The 15,768-nt window shown below is 38.8% G+C and overlaps 1 protein-coding gene across 3 annotated transcripts in view; it reads right to left on the bottom strand.

The window, feature by feature from the left end:
• Positions 1 to 878: 878 nt before the first annotated feature.
• exoc6b (exocyst complex component 6B) overlaps positions 879 to 15,768 on the bottom strand; it is a 122,243-nt gene continuing 107,353 nt past the window's right edge. For 2 of the 3 annotated variants that reach the window (XM_065248775.1, XM_065248776.1), the window contains 2 exons: positions 8,515 to 8,627; positions 879 to 2,311 (listed from right to left, as the gene is read on the bottom strand). In XM_065248775.1, coding sequence (XP_065104847.1) covers positions 2,185 to 2,311; positions 8,515 to 8,627 — 240 coding nt within the window. In that variant the 3' untranslated portion in view covers positions 879 to 2,184. The remainder of the gene's footprint in view (positions 2,312 to 8,514; positions 8,628 to 15,768) is intronic. The other variant, XR_010526096.2, reaches the window with a different exon arrangement.

Raw genomic sequence — 15,768 nt, 5'->3', positions numbered from 1 at the left:
GCTAATGGTCTAATCAGATTCAATGGATTGTGCTAAGCTATGCTAAAAGTGGTACCGCTAGGGTGGCCATTCGTGCCAGTTCCGCCGGACACGTCCCGAACATGTTTTCGGGTTCGTCCTCCGGAAGTCGCGTTGCTCGACCGCATACGTCATCGAGGTTCTCACATTTCAGTTAAAATACATTAGAAAATTAAGATTCATTTCTTTTAAGACATACAATCATTGTAGTTCCATTCTTACCTTGAAATGGAACGGCTGCATTTTTTAAATTAAACCCGAAATATTACACCTTGATGACGTATGCGGTCGACCAACGCGCTTTCCGGAAAACGAACCCGAAAACATGTTCGGGACGTGTCCGGCGGAACTGGCACAAATGGCCACCCTAGGTACCGCCAGACCTGGAGATCAGCTGATTGGATTCCAAAACAGTAAAAATCAAATGTTTAACTCGAGGGGAGCTGGAAAATTTGCATATTTTCAAAAAAAGTCAAGCGTCCCTTTAAAATCTCAATTGTAATATTTATTTATTACATATTTTTATATTAGCTTATTTTATGCATGTTAACATTTAGAACAATGATCAAACATATCAACAAGTAAAATAAAATGCAATTAAAAAGAAAAGTTTTGAGTAGACTATATCAAAAAGTAGCCCTTCAGATTGTTTTATCCATTGTGGTAGCCCTTGCTCACAAAAAGGTTGGAGACGCCTGCTTTACAGCATAGATGTAATTGTTAAAGCACATCCGAACAAGTTCAAGGTCAGTGAAATGTCTCATCCCCACTCCCAAAAAGCAAGTGAAACCGTTGTATGTGCATTATTTGTGCATGCCACATAATAAGTCACTTTGAAAATAAATTACAAACAATTCAAGTCTCAGACATTCTTGCATGGTTTATTATATATCTGTTGCCATTTGTTTTATTCATTAGTATTTTAATATAAGTCATTAGTGGTTTAATATAACAATCTGTACAGTCCCTCTCAAAATAAAGTCTGTATCGTCACAGCTGTCTGTTAGGGGAGCATGTTCTTGTGCTCTCACACACAAACACCGTCCATTCCTTGGATCAAGTGTAGGGGTTGTGAGGAAACCACCATAATCAATTATTGGCATGGAATAAGTCAAGGCATACAAAGGAAGAGCTGAAACCAGAAAACGACATTGGGAGCAAATGCGAGCAGGCACAGATGCTCAAACACACAAACATAATCTAAATGGCATTTGTTCTGTGCACAAATAAGAAGAGTTCCCTTTTAACTTTTAATGACTATGTGTCCATTTTACGCCTGCAAACACAGTTTAAAAAAAAACAAAATGAAGAAAAGCTCCCTTTAACTAAACAATCATTGCCACCTAAAACTTTGACTTAACCTAAACTTATCATAATATTGCACCCACATTCCAAAAAATAGGAAAAAAAACATTGATGGTATGGGAAGACATTGTTTAAATACTAAAAGCATTCAAATTCATTTTAAATGTGCATGTGTGCGACAAGTAAACCATCACACTTCCAAAGCTGCCGCTCAACCGAAAGCCAGTCTTGAATCAAACATAACATCAACCTAGGATTATTATATCCTGGATGTAACAGACTAAACATGGGTGGGTTGCATGTGCGGGAATTAATTACTTATTGCATAAAAAGAGGGCATCAACTGAACTCCCGTGCTGGAAAGTCACTTCCCTAAATATGATGCACACTTAAATGGAGCCTCGATCCATCTGTTAAAATACTCATTCATATTTGATCGGTAAGCGACTATAAAAGCAACATTCATTAGTTAGTTCTCGTCTTTTTTAACATTGCACCAATTGATGGAATACAACATCCACCATATAGAGTAACTATAGTTTTAAAGTTAAATAAAAGGCAAACAACAATCTTGCTTCAGCACTTGTAATGGCAATATCAACTGTGTGACAGGAAGTTAGTGTGACAGAATAAAAGTCCTATTATAAGAAACTACATGTGTGTCTACCGTATGCAGTCATATAGGAAGACTGAAATGGACACCGTACCACACAGGCACAGGATGGCAAATTTGGCCGCACCCTTGGGAGAGGTGTGCATGCTTACATTATTAGGTACAAGTCATTTTTATTGGTCTGCTAATGCATGTCCACGTTCCGGTGATGGGCGATCATTAGGATGTCTGCGGGTGCATCGGCATTCTCAGGCCTGGTTGGTAGCGATGAGATTTCTCAGTTGTTTGACGACAGTGTCTATGAGCTTCTGCTTGTCCCGCTCGTTCTTACGAAGCTGTAAGAACATTTTGTTCTTACGACTGGTGTCCTTCATCCTGCAAACAATGAATGATTAAAACATATGAGACCAAAAGTAATTTGGGAAGTTGCAAATGATTGTTTTCCTCCGCTTTATACTTTAATTTATGCACGTAATTAAATACCAAGTAAATCAAACTATAAAAGAGGATTAGAGGTTGAACAGAGACAGAAAGTGTAGAGAGGCTTCATTAAAAGCAACCAAACTTTAGCATGCTACGGCTCCAAAACCTACAAATTAGTCCTCTTACTTTTTATTGTGATTAAAGGGCATACAGTATGACCTGACAACAAGCCAAAGAATATGAGAAATTGAGCCCATTTCCACTCGCATACCATGTTGGTCACAAAGTGCTGCATCCCTAGAGAACTCAATGAAGGGACAACTGAGATTACTCAGACAGCTTTTTCACGTTGCGGTTCAATGCAGGAATCTTGGAGCAGTTCTGCATGGAGGTTCTAATGAGCTGCCCACTTTCCTGCCACTTGTGCCAAACGCCTATTCTCAGTAGCATGGGGATCACTGAGCCAATGCACACACATTCCTGTCACTCGCAAGCAGACGAACTGTGCCAGAGTCTCGGCACCACAGCCTGACACAATACTAAATGACCTATCGTCAGTTAAAAACATTTCGGTTCTACATCGTTTGAACATTCAAAGGGAAATATAGTGGAAAATGTTAATTTAGCCAAATTTAAGACTTTGACTATTCGTAATAAAGGACATATAAATACAGTAGTGGCCAAAGTTGATGACTTTGAACATCTTTATTAAAAATCATCTTTATTCAAGAACACCTTTATAGGTCCTTTATTCGTATATTTGAGTAAAGATGCATTAAATATTTTGTATGGATGTTACATTGGTGTGTTTGGTGCATAAACCAAAGCCCTGCTTTAAAGGAAAACACCACCGATATTTTATTACGTTCTTACATCAACCTAAATGAATTAATACACACCTATATATTTTTTCAATGCGTGCATTTAATCTTTGTACAGCATGTCGTGAACGTGTTAGCATTTAGCCTAGCTAGAAGAGTGATGCAGTGCTACAAACTAAGTGCTCTTCCGCCATACAATATAGTTCTAAAAAAAAAAATCGCAACATTTAGTTTTGTGCCACCATACTTACTCGTGTAACAACGTATGTAACAGTCTTTAAATAGGGAAAACATGGAAGTGTTTGGTTGCTTCTAAATTCATCCCTGTTTGGATCCTAAGGAATGAATGGGGCTAGGCTAAATGCTAACACATTCACAACGCACTGTACAAAGATTAAGTGCACGCATTGAAAAAAGATAGGTATGTATTAATTCATCTAAGTTGAGGTAAGAACATAGTAAAATATTGAAAAACGGTGGTGTTTTCCTTTAAGAAGAATTTAAGGAGGCTTCGCAAAAAATTACACACAACATACATTGTCAATGTACAGGTATGTGACCTGTAAGCTATTTGTTATTCTACCCTAAAAATTATAACCCTAAAATTTCTACCCTAAAAGCTTTCTGCTAAGCTGAAATAACTTAAGCTAATTCAACTTTATTTTTAATATTAATAGCAACTCCTTACTAGTCAAGAAAGTTGAAATGAATTGTAAATTTGTAAGTTGATTAAACTTAAAATTTTAAGTGCAAACAGGATTTGCTTTTTTACAGTAGATTATCGGGTTTTGTCTTTAATAAATACGTTAAAATGATATGTCCATTTTGTACCTCATATTTTAATAGGTTTCATTTAACCTGAAGGTATATTAAAGGCACATACTGTACAAATTCCCCTATTACTTTTGGCCACTACAGTACATATGTTTTAAAAGCAACTGCAGAAAAAACACTATTTAATTAAGGTCAAAAAGTGAGTATAAAACTGTAAAATTAAACTACTTGTGGTTCAAGAAATAATTGCACATTTAGTCCCAGAATAAAATGCATGTTTGAGCTGCTTTAATTTAAAATCATCTTGCACTGACACATCTGAACATATATCAGTGCCATTGCTTTGTTTCCTGATTCACACCAGTATTGTTTTTTTGTAAAACTTAAATGTCCTAATATAACTAAGGCCCTAGTCCTTGATGAATCTAAACCATGTCTGTAAAACTGCCCCATAGTCTACTATATTATGAAAAATAAAAAGGTTACAAATATGATGATGACACCTTAAAATTAACAATCGTGCAAGCTACCAATCTTGTGAACAAAAGAGTCGGTCTGTTACTGTGGTTGACACTGAAGCAATCTTTATTAATCACAAAGAACCACAAAAATGCTCTCCTCCTATCAACTCGTCCTGTGAGTCTTACTGAGGGTTATTTGGCTCGATAGCCATCATCACGGATGCATAGCTTTGTTTCAGTAGTGATATGCTTCACTGCCTATCATTGCCATGGCGATAACAATCACCACCACCGCATAGTACAGAATATTTGTTTGTGAGTGAATGTTTGCGAGTCCCTTTCTGAAGTACAACAAACAGCAGTAAAGTAGGGGTCAGCCTGTTGCGTATTTTACAGAGAAAGTGACAAGTTACAACCCAAGTGATGCACTATACTGTACAGTACAATACACCATTCTCACTGTATACATTGTTGAAAGGTAGTGTTGTCCTTAATGAAACACTTAAGGGCAGTTTCCCAGACAGGTTTTAGAGTAATCCATGACTGAGCTTTATTAGGGCATTTAAGTCGTTTTTACAAACATACCTTACAAAAAACAATACTGGTGTGCATATGGAGACAAAACAAGAAGACTGCAAGATGTTTGTTTTTTTAAATTAAGGCAGCTTAAACATGCATTTTAGCTTGAGCATTTGCGGTCTTCACAAAAATATAACCAATAAATGGTTTTTAAAAAAAAATCAAATAAAATCAACTCTAAAATTTATGAATTTAAAATATTTTTGCAACTTTTGAAGAAATAGTTCACCCAAATATAAAAAAATCTCTCGAAATGTATGCTCATGTCATCCCAAATGTACTGTATATTACTCCTTTATTTTCAGCTGAAAACAAACAATTTCATATTTAAAGCCCCGCAACTAAAAAATGCACTTTTAAATATGCCACCGTGTTAATCTGATAGGGACTCAACTTCATGGAGAAGCACATATATCCCTCATATGCACGATTTTTGAAAAACGCTTTGTATAAGGGAGTCTGGCCAAGTACCAAAACACACTTGCAACCAATCAGCAGTAAGGGGCGTGTCTACTAACCAACATCATTGCCTGGGTTGCATATGTGTGGGGCGGGTCTATCAAAAGAAAATCCAGATTATATTGGGTTAGGGGTGTGTTTATTTAGGTGATTTCAAATGTCAACATTTGGCTTTCAGAGATCGTGCACCTCGCCTTTAGGCCCAATCCCATTTCTCTGTCTTACCCCTTACCCTTACCCCTACCCCTTAGTTTTGCACGTTCACGAGAGCGAAAGGGCTATCTCGAGTCCTTACTCTCATGTGAACATGCAAAACTAAGGGGTATGGGTAAGGGGTAAGACGGAGAATTGGGATTGGGCCTTAATCTAATCCTCATTAAAGTGTCTTCTGAAGCAAAACAATATCAGCTTATTGAGCTTTATATTATTCTTATCAGCTCAAAACAGCTTACTTAGAAATCGATACGTCATGTTTTCCTGTAAACGTACAGATCAGTGTGACAAATTCAGATATGGAGGCACACTGATAAAGATGAATCTCTGAGTTCTTGTTCTTGTGTACTGTGACTGTCAAATGCGTTTTTATCATCAGACAGCACTTTAAAGGTGCAGTGTGCAATTTTTAGAAGGATCCGTTGACTGAAATGCAAAATAATATACAAAACTAAATTATCAGGGGTGTATAAAGACCTTTCATAATGAACCGTTATGTGTTTATTGCCTTAGAATGAGAAGTTTTACCTACATACACTGAGGGTCCCCTTACATGGAAGTCACCATTTTGTGCAGCCATGTTTCTACAGAAGCCCTTAACAGACAAACTTTTTTACTAAGTTGTCTCCAACAATGACATGTTTGTCCATGTGGCGGCTACCGTAGATTCTCTATGTGTTTCAAAAGTAAGAGGTGAGCAGTGGACTGAGCCGTTGATTGCAATTCACCACCTCACCACTAGATGCCGCTAAAATGTACACACTGCACCTTTAATACAAAATGAGTGTGTTTACATGCACAGTCTTATTATGCCGATTATGCTTAATAAACGGACAATGTGTGAGGTCATGTTAATGCGTAAAACTTTTTCTTTTATCGGGGAAAGCCCAAAAACCGATCGGCAAAGGTATTTTTCTGCTCATTACCCCAATTTCGTGTGGCATGTAAACACCTTAACTGGCTTTCTTGCAGGTTTGTTCATGTACGCATGTCTCCGCTTGTGAAAGATAAAAGTCACACAAAGAAGTAAGCGCAAAGTAACGCATAAAAGGCGATTTATAGTCGTGCGTAGGTCCTACGGCGTAGCCGCGACGGCGTAGGTTCGCGTCGGTTTTCATTTATACTTTTGCGCCGTCGTCCGCGTCGACGTGCAAACACCCCTGCAGACCGCTGGGAGGCAGTAACCACGCGTGTAACCACATAGCAGCAGCAGAAGTCACAGAAGAAGAAGCTAAGCAAGTTAACCCACAAACGAAGAAGAAACAGCAACTTGTTGTGTATAATTTGAGAAGACCAGCAATGATGGAAGTAAATAAACAGCGACTTTTGATGCAGTTTGAGTTAAATCACTCCTCAACTTGGCTCATCTTTGTTTTTACCATCACAAACGGAAATACCTATTTTTTAACCTGACGGGAGGGGTTCTGGTGGACCAATCACAGCGCTTGCGGTCCGCGTAGATCTGACGTGCTGTTAAAAATTTTGTGAGGTGTGCGTCAGGCTACGCAGAGCTACGCACAGGCTACGCAGTTTTCTACAATAAGCAGATTTTTTATAGTTATTCGCTTATACTGTGCATGCAAACATTTGGAAATTGGATGGCATGAGGTTAAAAAAATCATATTTGGGTGAATTAATCTTTCAATAAATGAAACTTTTGCATTTCGTAAAAGCACATCAGCGCTGGTCATTTTAAAGCTAGAGTTCAACTTCAAACTTTCATTTAGAAATAAGGCTGGGCATTACTGGTTGAGGTTTTTAAATAAAGTAAATCTCATATTCTTATATTTAATCTCTATTTTCTCTCTCCAAATAGCAACTAAACAGCCTGGTAAAAGTATGCTTCGACAGAGAAAGGCCATTCTCTTCTACAAGCCTGTCGTACTCTGACAGTGTGTACGTACTGCGTGTGTGTGCGTGTGTGTGTGTGTGTGTGTGTGTGTGTGTGTGTGTGTGTGTGTGTGTGTGTGTGCGTGTGTGTGTGTGTGTGTGTGTGAACCCTTGCCAGGCTAAATAAAACAGATCACTTTCACTGAGACAGAGGGGCAAGAGGGTGAAGCTGAGGTAAGTGTAGCTCAAATGGGATCAGGCGGGTGAATGTGTGTGTGTGTGTGTGTGTGTGTGTGGGATTGAGTAATGCCAATCCACTCTTCTGCTGTTGTATATCACAAAAACAGGAGGGCAGCCAGAGGAGGGAAGGAGGTAATGAAAGAAAAAGAGAGTGACAGAGAAAAGCTTAAGTGATCAGGAGGTCACAAGTTTAGTGAATACAAACACACACATAAGAAGTTAAAATAAACTGCATGCAAGATTCAAATACACAATCTTTATGAATACTAACATGATGTAGAATAATAAGCATAACACCAAGCAAATGAGTGGCTTGTATATAACAATCTTTTGGACTTATTTTTTGTATTGTGAAAATCTCCCCTCTTAATTGTCAGTGGAATAACAGGAAACTTTTGAAAATATATTTGAATGTATGTGCATCGACTTTAATTTTTTTTATGTATTTGAAATACATTTATTATAGTAATGAAAATAATGAGCTATGCTTGTAATGATGTTAATTTAACGGAAAATGCGTTTACAAATAATGCCACCATGCAAACAAAAAAAAAAGTCTTAAATGATCCTCAAAACTGGCTTTATTTTCTTCATGCAAATATTTTTAAGTGCACTCTTATCACACAGCCACAAAATGCAGAGTACTTACGATCTATAGATCCTGCTCATGAGAGAGGGAGAAGAGAAAGGTTAAGAATGAATGAACTTGATCTGGTTTGTGAGATGATGAGAGGTGAAGAGCTACAAACCAGCGTGAAGGTGCGCACGTAAGACTTACTTCTCTAGAAGGGCCAGCGCCGTGTGCGGATTCACTCTCAGGTACTTGCAGGTGGGCCTGCCGTAGTCAGCCAGATACGTGGACCAGTCCCACCGAGTGAAGAGATCCAATAACTACAAACAGAAAGGACAGTGATGGTGAGGAAGACAAAGAGAGATCGTTAAAGTTCATTAAACACTCGAAGCCCAGCCCGACACCATTGATGGCCCTTGTTAAATCGGGCCGGTTCACTTCTCCCAATGTTACATAAGTGAGCGGGGCCTCTTAAATGAGATTATAGAGGAGACACAGGGGAAAATAACATGACAAAGCAGGGGATTAGAGGAGAATGGAGAGAGGTTAAAGAGGGAACAGCCATTTACACTCTTTCACCCTGAATGCAAGCCCGCTCCTGACCCGGACCTGACCCAATAATGGGCCGGTAATGACCCGTGATTGACCCGGCCAGCTACTGACCTTGCTGGAGCCCTGCCAAAAACGCACCCCTCAGCAATGGCTTTCTAAACAACAGCGTTCTGCATTCCTCCCTCCCAAACAAGCCCGCTCACACAAACACACACGCATACCACAGATGGAGTACAGAGTGTGCAAACAAACACAAACATGTCATCAAACTCGCAAACGGACAAAACATGCCTCATAAATGATTCATAAAAATGCCAAAATAAAATACCTATGCGTATTATGAAGATGTAATATGATGGACAGCTAATTGTTTAAACTTCCACCACCTGCACACAACACGCGATGGCAGATAAGCACCTGCGTGAGATAAGCGATATTCAGATTTGCATGCATATCTTGTTTTCTCCACTCGCCTTCCTTTTTGGCATAGGAGGAAGGCGGCTACTGAGGAGGATGAGTAAATGTGGAACGGAGGAAGCCGTTTCGCTGTCATTTGTAAACCCCCCCTCCCAGTACGCATGAACTTGCGTTCCACGTAGCACGAGCTAGTGTGTCCATGACCTGGGTTTCACCTTTCCGCTGTGCCTCTCCGCCCCGCCTTCACCTCCCAGTGAACTTGCACTCAGCCTCTCTCTTTCACCTCGCCGTGACCCCCGACAGTGTTATCGGGCCCTCTCTGAACAAACAGAGGGCCACGCTAGAGAGGAGCCGGGGCATGGGGGCAGGCGGGCAGGGTGGATTATCACTTCCTCTCATTCTTCTAAAAGAAAGAATGATGGAGAGAAAAAAGAAAACATGACGTTGCACATTGATGTGTCGCTCTTGTTACCCTCGATGTCACCCCGCGTTCACACTATCACTCTCAGCTGCGGGCCGTTGGGATAAGGGCTCGGTTATTCCGACCGTCGTACGTGTTTGTTTGGAACGCTGCAGGAATAGCTATTCTCGATAATAGCCTGGGGGTGTTGGGAATTGACTGCTGTGTTTCTTCTCCCTCGTAGACCTGTTGCTCATTTTGGCAATGATCTGGAAAAACAAGGTTTGATTTGTCGCTTCTTGACTGCAATAAATCTACAATGTACTCTGGTCGGGAGCTTGTTATGTAATGATTACCTATTCCCTAGTAACCTAGTAGCCACCTACACACGATCCACCAATAGCCTACAGTTATTCATCGGGACATTTAATGCAGATTGAACCGAGGCAGTCTGACTCAGTCCCTTTTGTGCTGCATCTTTTCCCGAAATGCTTTTGGAACAAATCTTTCCTCTTCTTTATGCGATGACTCGCTCTATATCTCTCATTCTTTTCTCGTTAGTTCTCCTTTCTGTCACCTCTGGCTGCCCTCTGGCTCTCGTCTTTGTTTCGCGTGTTCTCTGGAACCATGCCGTCAGCCCCAGAGGCTCATACAGGCCAAACTGAGTTCAGCTTGAGACTGAATAACGATAACATTGAAAATAACCAGCACAGAGAAGAGAGATCAGTCTGGTAAAGCAAGAAATAACAATAAGCCCCATATTTCTGAAACAGCCGAAAGAGGAAGTAATGTTGCTGGAAAGACAAAAGACTTACAGTAAGTACCTATAGAAAACCGTTCTATGGCACAGGTAAGCTTTTTATTAAAAACACACAACTGCTAACACAGCCTTAGGTCATGTCTTAATAAACATGTCTTTAAAAACTCTACTGAACATGGGATGAGTCATGATGTGCTGGTATGCGTGTTGTGATTGAACCACAGCAAATAGGGCAGAAGTGTACGCTCATAAATCTGAACGATGAGCAAATCCAATCCAGATACAGCAGCAGGAAGCCTCCATCATGAGCAAATGCGAGCCCGATCCAGAACGCCAAGTGCTCGGAGAGAGAAGCCAGCAGAGAAGAATGGGATCAAGATGATAACTGTGTATCATCTTTGATGGCTTCTGAAAATGGCCGTTGACAGCTCAAGTTGGAGTAGCAAAAACAGTTCAGGTACGGCTTCCAGTTGGAGGAGCGTAACGCTAGAAGGTTTTATCCTGACTAATAAAAAGGTATATATTTAATGTGGGACTTTTAGAAGGCTCTCTTGACAGACATGCAATATAATATACATAACTATATTAATAGTGGTGTTTATAAAACGGTTAGTTCCAATCCTTGATTCTGATTGGTCAAGAGGTGTGCTTTATTCACAATAAAACACTGCTATGAACGCTTCACCCAACGGTTCTGTTTATCATTGCGCCCTTAGCAACACCCTTAGCAACCACACATATCGGTTTGTTGTTTTTATTTGAGCTTCCATGCATATTACACATTGGAACCACTGATCTATATAAATGACTGGATTGCGCATGACGTCACACTTGTGAAGCCACCGCGCCGCCATGTTGGTATACCCAAACGTTCTATTAAATCAATGGACGTTATCAGATTTTAATGATAAAACATCACTTTACTCGTCTTCGTTTTTATATGTGAAGTTACCCTGTACATTATTACAACACAAACGTCCAAAGCATGTAAATAGTTACTTACTGAAAGTTGTACATTTTGCGTTTTAAACAGTTATTATACATTCATCTTTATTACAGTATCAGATCAGCAGACAGACCGCAGCATATTTAGTATTAATGACAATAAACGTGCTCATTCTGAAATCTAAATAAATAATCATGCTTTGTACCGTATGTGCATGCAATAATTTGCTAGTTTTGTAATTATGTTATCTTAACTTACAAGTTACCTAAACTTATTTAGAGAAATAACGCTGACCGTCACAGTGTAGCTGAATGTCAAACAAAACTTTATTTATACCCGTGTCATTAACAAATGCAACAGACACACTCACCTTAACGTTTTTTTATAAATCCATTATCCTGCCCGATTAAAAGATAAAAATTGCAAATAACACCAGAATTATCAAATAATTAACGTACACATATCCTAAAAATTAACCTTGTATAACTGATACGCTGTAAAGCGGGTAAATTTTGATCATGATTTTGAATGAAGTCAATGACGCTCTCTGCCGGTTGGGTATACCAAGATGGCGGATCGAACTCTGTGCTGGCGTCACCTCACGCAGTTACGTCAAGCGTTCTATGCGCAATCCAGTCATTTATATAGATCAGTGATTGGAACACATTTTTGATCATGGTCAGGGACTATTTTTTCTAGCGGAAGGAATGCTTTTTATTGATTTAACTTCATGAAAGTTGCACAAATTTTTTTTTACTTTAATATTGTGTGGTAACCGTTTTATAAAAGCAATAAGGTACTTCGCGTCGTGCCTAACAATCCCTTCAGTCATTACTTATTCACGATACAGCACAGCCTCTCGTACCTTATTGCTTACATAAAGACCTTACCCAAATTAACTGTATTGTTTTTATTACCAGTTTTATCTACACACACCACGGGTCTACTTACATGGAAGTTACATCATGTTTCTACAGCAGCCCTGAACAAACAAACTATTCAACAGAGCGCATTTCATCCCTACGTTGTCTCCGACAACAAAAACATGTTCGTCCTGTGGCAGCTACTGTAACTTTTCATAGTTTTGAAATTGAGGTTGGTTGCAATTCGCAGTCTCACCGTTAGATGCCGCTAAAACATACTGTACGTTTAAAGGAAATAGGCAGAAGAGCACATAGTGTGCAGCACTTCGGAGTGAAGTAGTCAGGAGTGATGATGTTACTGCGTGCCGAGGTTGAAGTGCTACAAACTAAGTGGTCTTCCGCCATACAATATAGTTCTCATTTTTAATCTGCTTAAAAAAAATCGCCACGTTTTATTTTGTGCCACCACACATACTCGTGTAACTACTCATGTCACAGTCTTTAAATAGGGAAACATGGAAGTGTTTGGAGGCTTGTAAATTCATCCCTGTTTGGATCCTAAGGAATGAATGGGGCTAGGCTAAATGCTAACACATTCACGACGCGCTGTACAAAGATTAAGTGCACGCATTGAAAAAAGATAGGTATGTATTGCTTAATCTAAGTTGAGGTAAGAACATAGTAAAATATTGACAAACGGTGGTGTTCTCCTTTAACGCACTATATGTCACTTTGGACAAAGAATCTGACAAATGCACAAATTTCACTCAAGCTTTTTAGTTTAAAACTTCTCTAAAACCTCCAAGGTTCCTGAGGGTCTGTTACACAATGGAAAAGCAGTGACAAACTAAATTGAACAACTGTGCATCATTGTAAGGCTTGTCAAAAAGGGACAGCAGCACCATGTGAGCATAATATGAAAAATCTGCATGAACTTGGCATGCTGATGTAGTGTTTAAAACTGAAGAGGTTTCTGTGAGAAATACGTTAGGAGTTCAACCTCTTCTTATCTTAACATTGACCTGTGATAACCAACAGAGAAATCGAAGTTTCAAATGGCTGGAATAAGGAACTTAGTTATCTGTGGTTCCATACAACAAGTATAACAGGGGAGCTGAGACAAAAAGCACTGAAACATCACTCATCAGCCATAGTCCACTGGGAGGAAAATGATAAGCAGTATCTTAACTTAGAAAAAGAAAAAGTGGCTCCCTGTTTCTCAAGCCACGTTCAGTTCACAAAGCGGTAGCACCACGGAGGTCAAAGGTTATCCAGTGAGGTTATCTCGACTTAGGCAGCATCTACACTAAAGTGTCCAGCAAGCAGCAGTCATGAGACGGTCAAACACAAATCACAGCCAACATAAACAAACATGCTCTTAACCGCAAGAAAAGGATATTCTTGTCAATCAGCGAGATTTACCAATCTTGAATGTGTGCTTTCACTGTCTGTTAAACAAACACTTTAAAAGACAAAATGTTGGTTATCTCCAGCAGTGGTGCTTCTATCAAAATGAGGCGGAAAATCAGGAATCGTTCTAGAAACAGAAGACAGAGCAAAAAAGATATAAGAGGAAAATTAAAGAAGAAAATGAGAAAGAGGATGAGAAAGAAATAGTCGATAATGGGAAGAAGTGGAGGCAAAGAGAAACATATAGCACCAGTGCGCTCACGGCAACCAGAGTTCGAATCTGATCTCTGCGGCCCTTTGCCAATTCTACTCCCTATTTCTCCACCCAACACATTTCATGTCTTTTCTCTACTGAACTATCCAAAATAAATATATAAAAGGCCCTAAAATGTAACTTTAAAAAAACACAACAGACTGAAAAGATGATAAAACATGAATATACAGATTAACACAATAGTTGTTGTAGAGGTGTCAAATATTGAGGCTAATTTGTTAAGTGTGTTTTGTTCATTCAATGTATTTGCATTGTTATTGTATGTGTATTGCATTTTACATCACTGATAGCCTCAAGTTAATATGCCACATCATACACTTGAATATGAAGAGTTTGGTTCCAAAACGCAATAAATCTATTTTGACTAATTTCGATAAAAACGTATTTTCTATTTTCTGTTACAAAGTTTCACATAGCATCTTTAGGTTATAATAACATAAACAATTCAAATCCATAATTTGATTTTCAAAGATTTATTATAAAAACTGATTATTTTCTCCGCAAAATTCAATAAATCCATGACAAGTTTTTTTCAAAATAAATCTATTGAATCAATATATAAATGTGCATTCATCTTTGCCATGTTACATTCATTTAGTTGACTAGTGGCATACACTGATTTAAAACATAAACGTTAATGGCATTAATCAAACCACTTACTTTGTCATATTAACAAGACTGTCATTGCTGCTGTCAATCCTTGGGACGTCGTCGCTGAACTTTTTTGACACCGATCAGCTGTAAAATGTTTAGGTCCTGCTCGATTTTCATTGACTTTGAGTAAAATAATGGAAAGTTTTCATAAGATCCCCTGGGGTCAATGTCTTAGCATGACAGAAGCTTGATGCCGTCGTGTGAGAACAAGCAACAGTCGGCATTTTTTCTTCACCCGATTGCCTCACATAAATTATTAGATTTTGATGGCTTCCGTTTCTTCCCTGCCACAGAAAACCACCACAGGTTTATTAATGCCATCAAAAGTATTTTTTTTTTTTTTTTTTTTTTGGGGATTCTGTGTAGTGCTGTGTTCAAAATATCGATACGACGATACATTGTCATGGGCGCCTGACGATGCGCACATCGATACAGCACCTTCCGTATCGATTCGGATGTACTTTTGAAAGTAACGTGACGAATTGCTGATGATCCGTGATCCAAATGGAAAGGACGAATGTGTACATAGAGTTAAAGGTGGCGGGGTATACTTTCACTTTGCATGTCTGTCTCGCTGGCGCACGTGTCTGCATAGCTCGCGCCCTCTCTCACGCGCGCGCGCATTAAAGTCAATGATTTCAATATAAAAGCGCAGATATCTTAGCCTATACTACTGCAAAGGGCTTTATTAGCCATGTTCTTATAAAACAGTACTAACGCATTTGAGAAGAAACACGATAAAGATTTGCATGTGAAAAGTGTACGTCTAGAGAAGAGATACAGAGCTACTTTAAACTATAATTGTCACATTAATTATCTGATTTCTACTAAATAGTATTAAGTCTGACTGCATGTTTATAGATATATTCATAGATGTAGAATAATGAGAGACAAGAGTAAGGCACCATCTTTGTAAAACTGCTTTTAAAAAAACATAAGTTAAGTACTAACTCTGGGATTTTAAATATTTCTAATAGCTAATAAATGAATGGCAAAAACACAACTGTTACAACACTGCTTATTCAATGTACAATAAACAAATAATAATAAAAATAATAATAATAATAATGTTACTAAATTCTGAACAAAAATGTAATTCAAAATAGTCTTGTATCGTGATGCGCATCGTATCGGGACCCTTGTATCGGGATACGTATCGTATCGGGGAATTGTTGGCGATACACA

Source organism: Paramisgurnus dabryanus, chromosome 2 (assembly GCF_030506205.2).
Source record: "Paramisgurnus dabryanus chromosome 2, PD_genome_1.1, whole genome shotgun sequence".
NCBI lineage: Eukaryota > Metazoa > Chordata > Actinopteri > Cypriniformes > Cobitidae > Paramisgurnus > Paramisgurnus dabryanus.
This window is presented reverse-complemented; position numbering and strand designations above follow the sequence as displayed.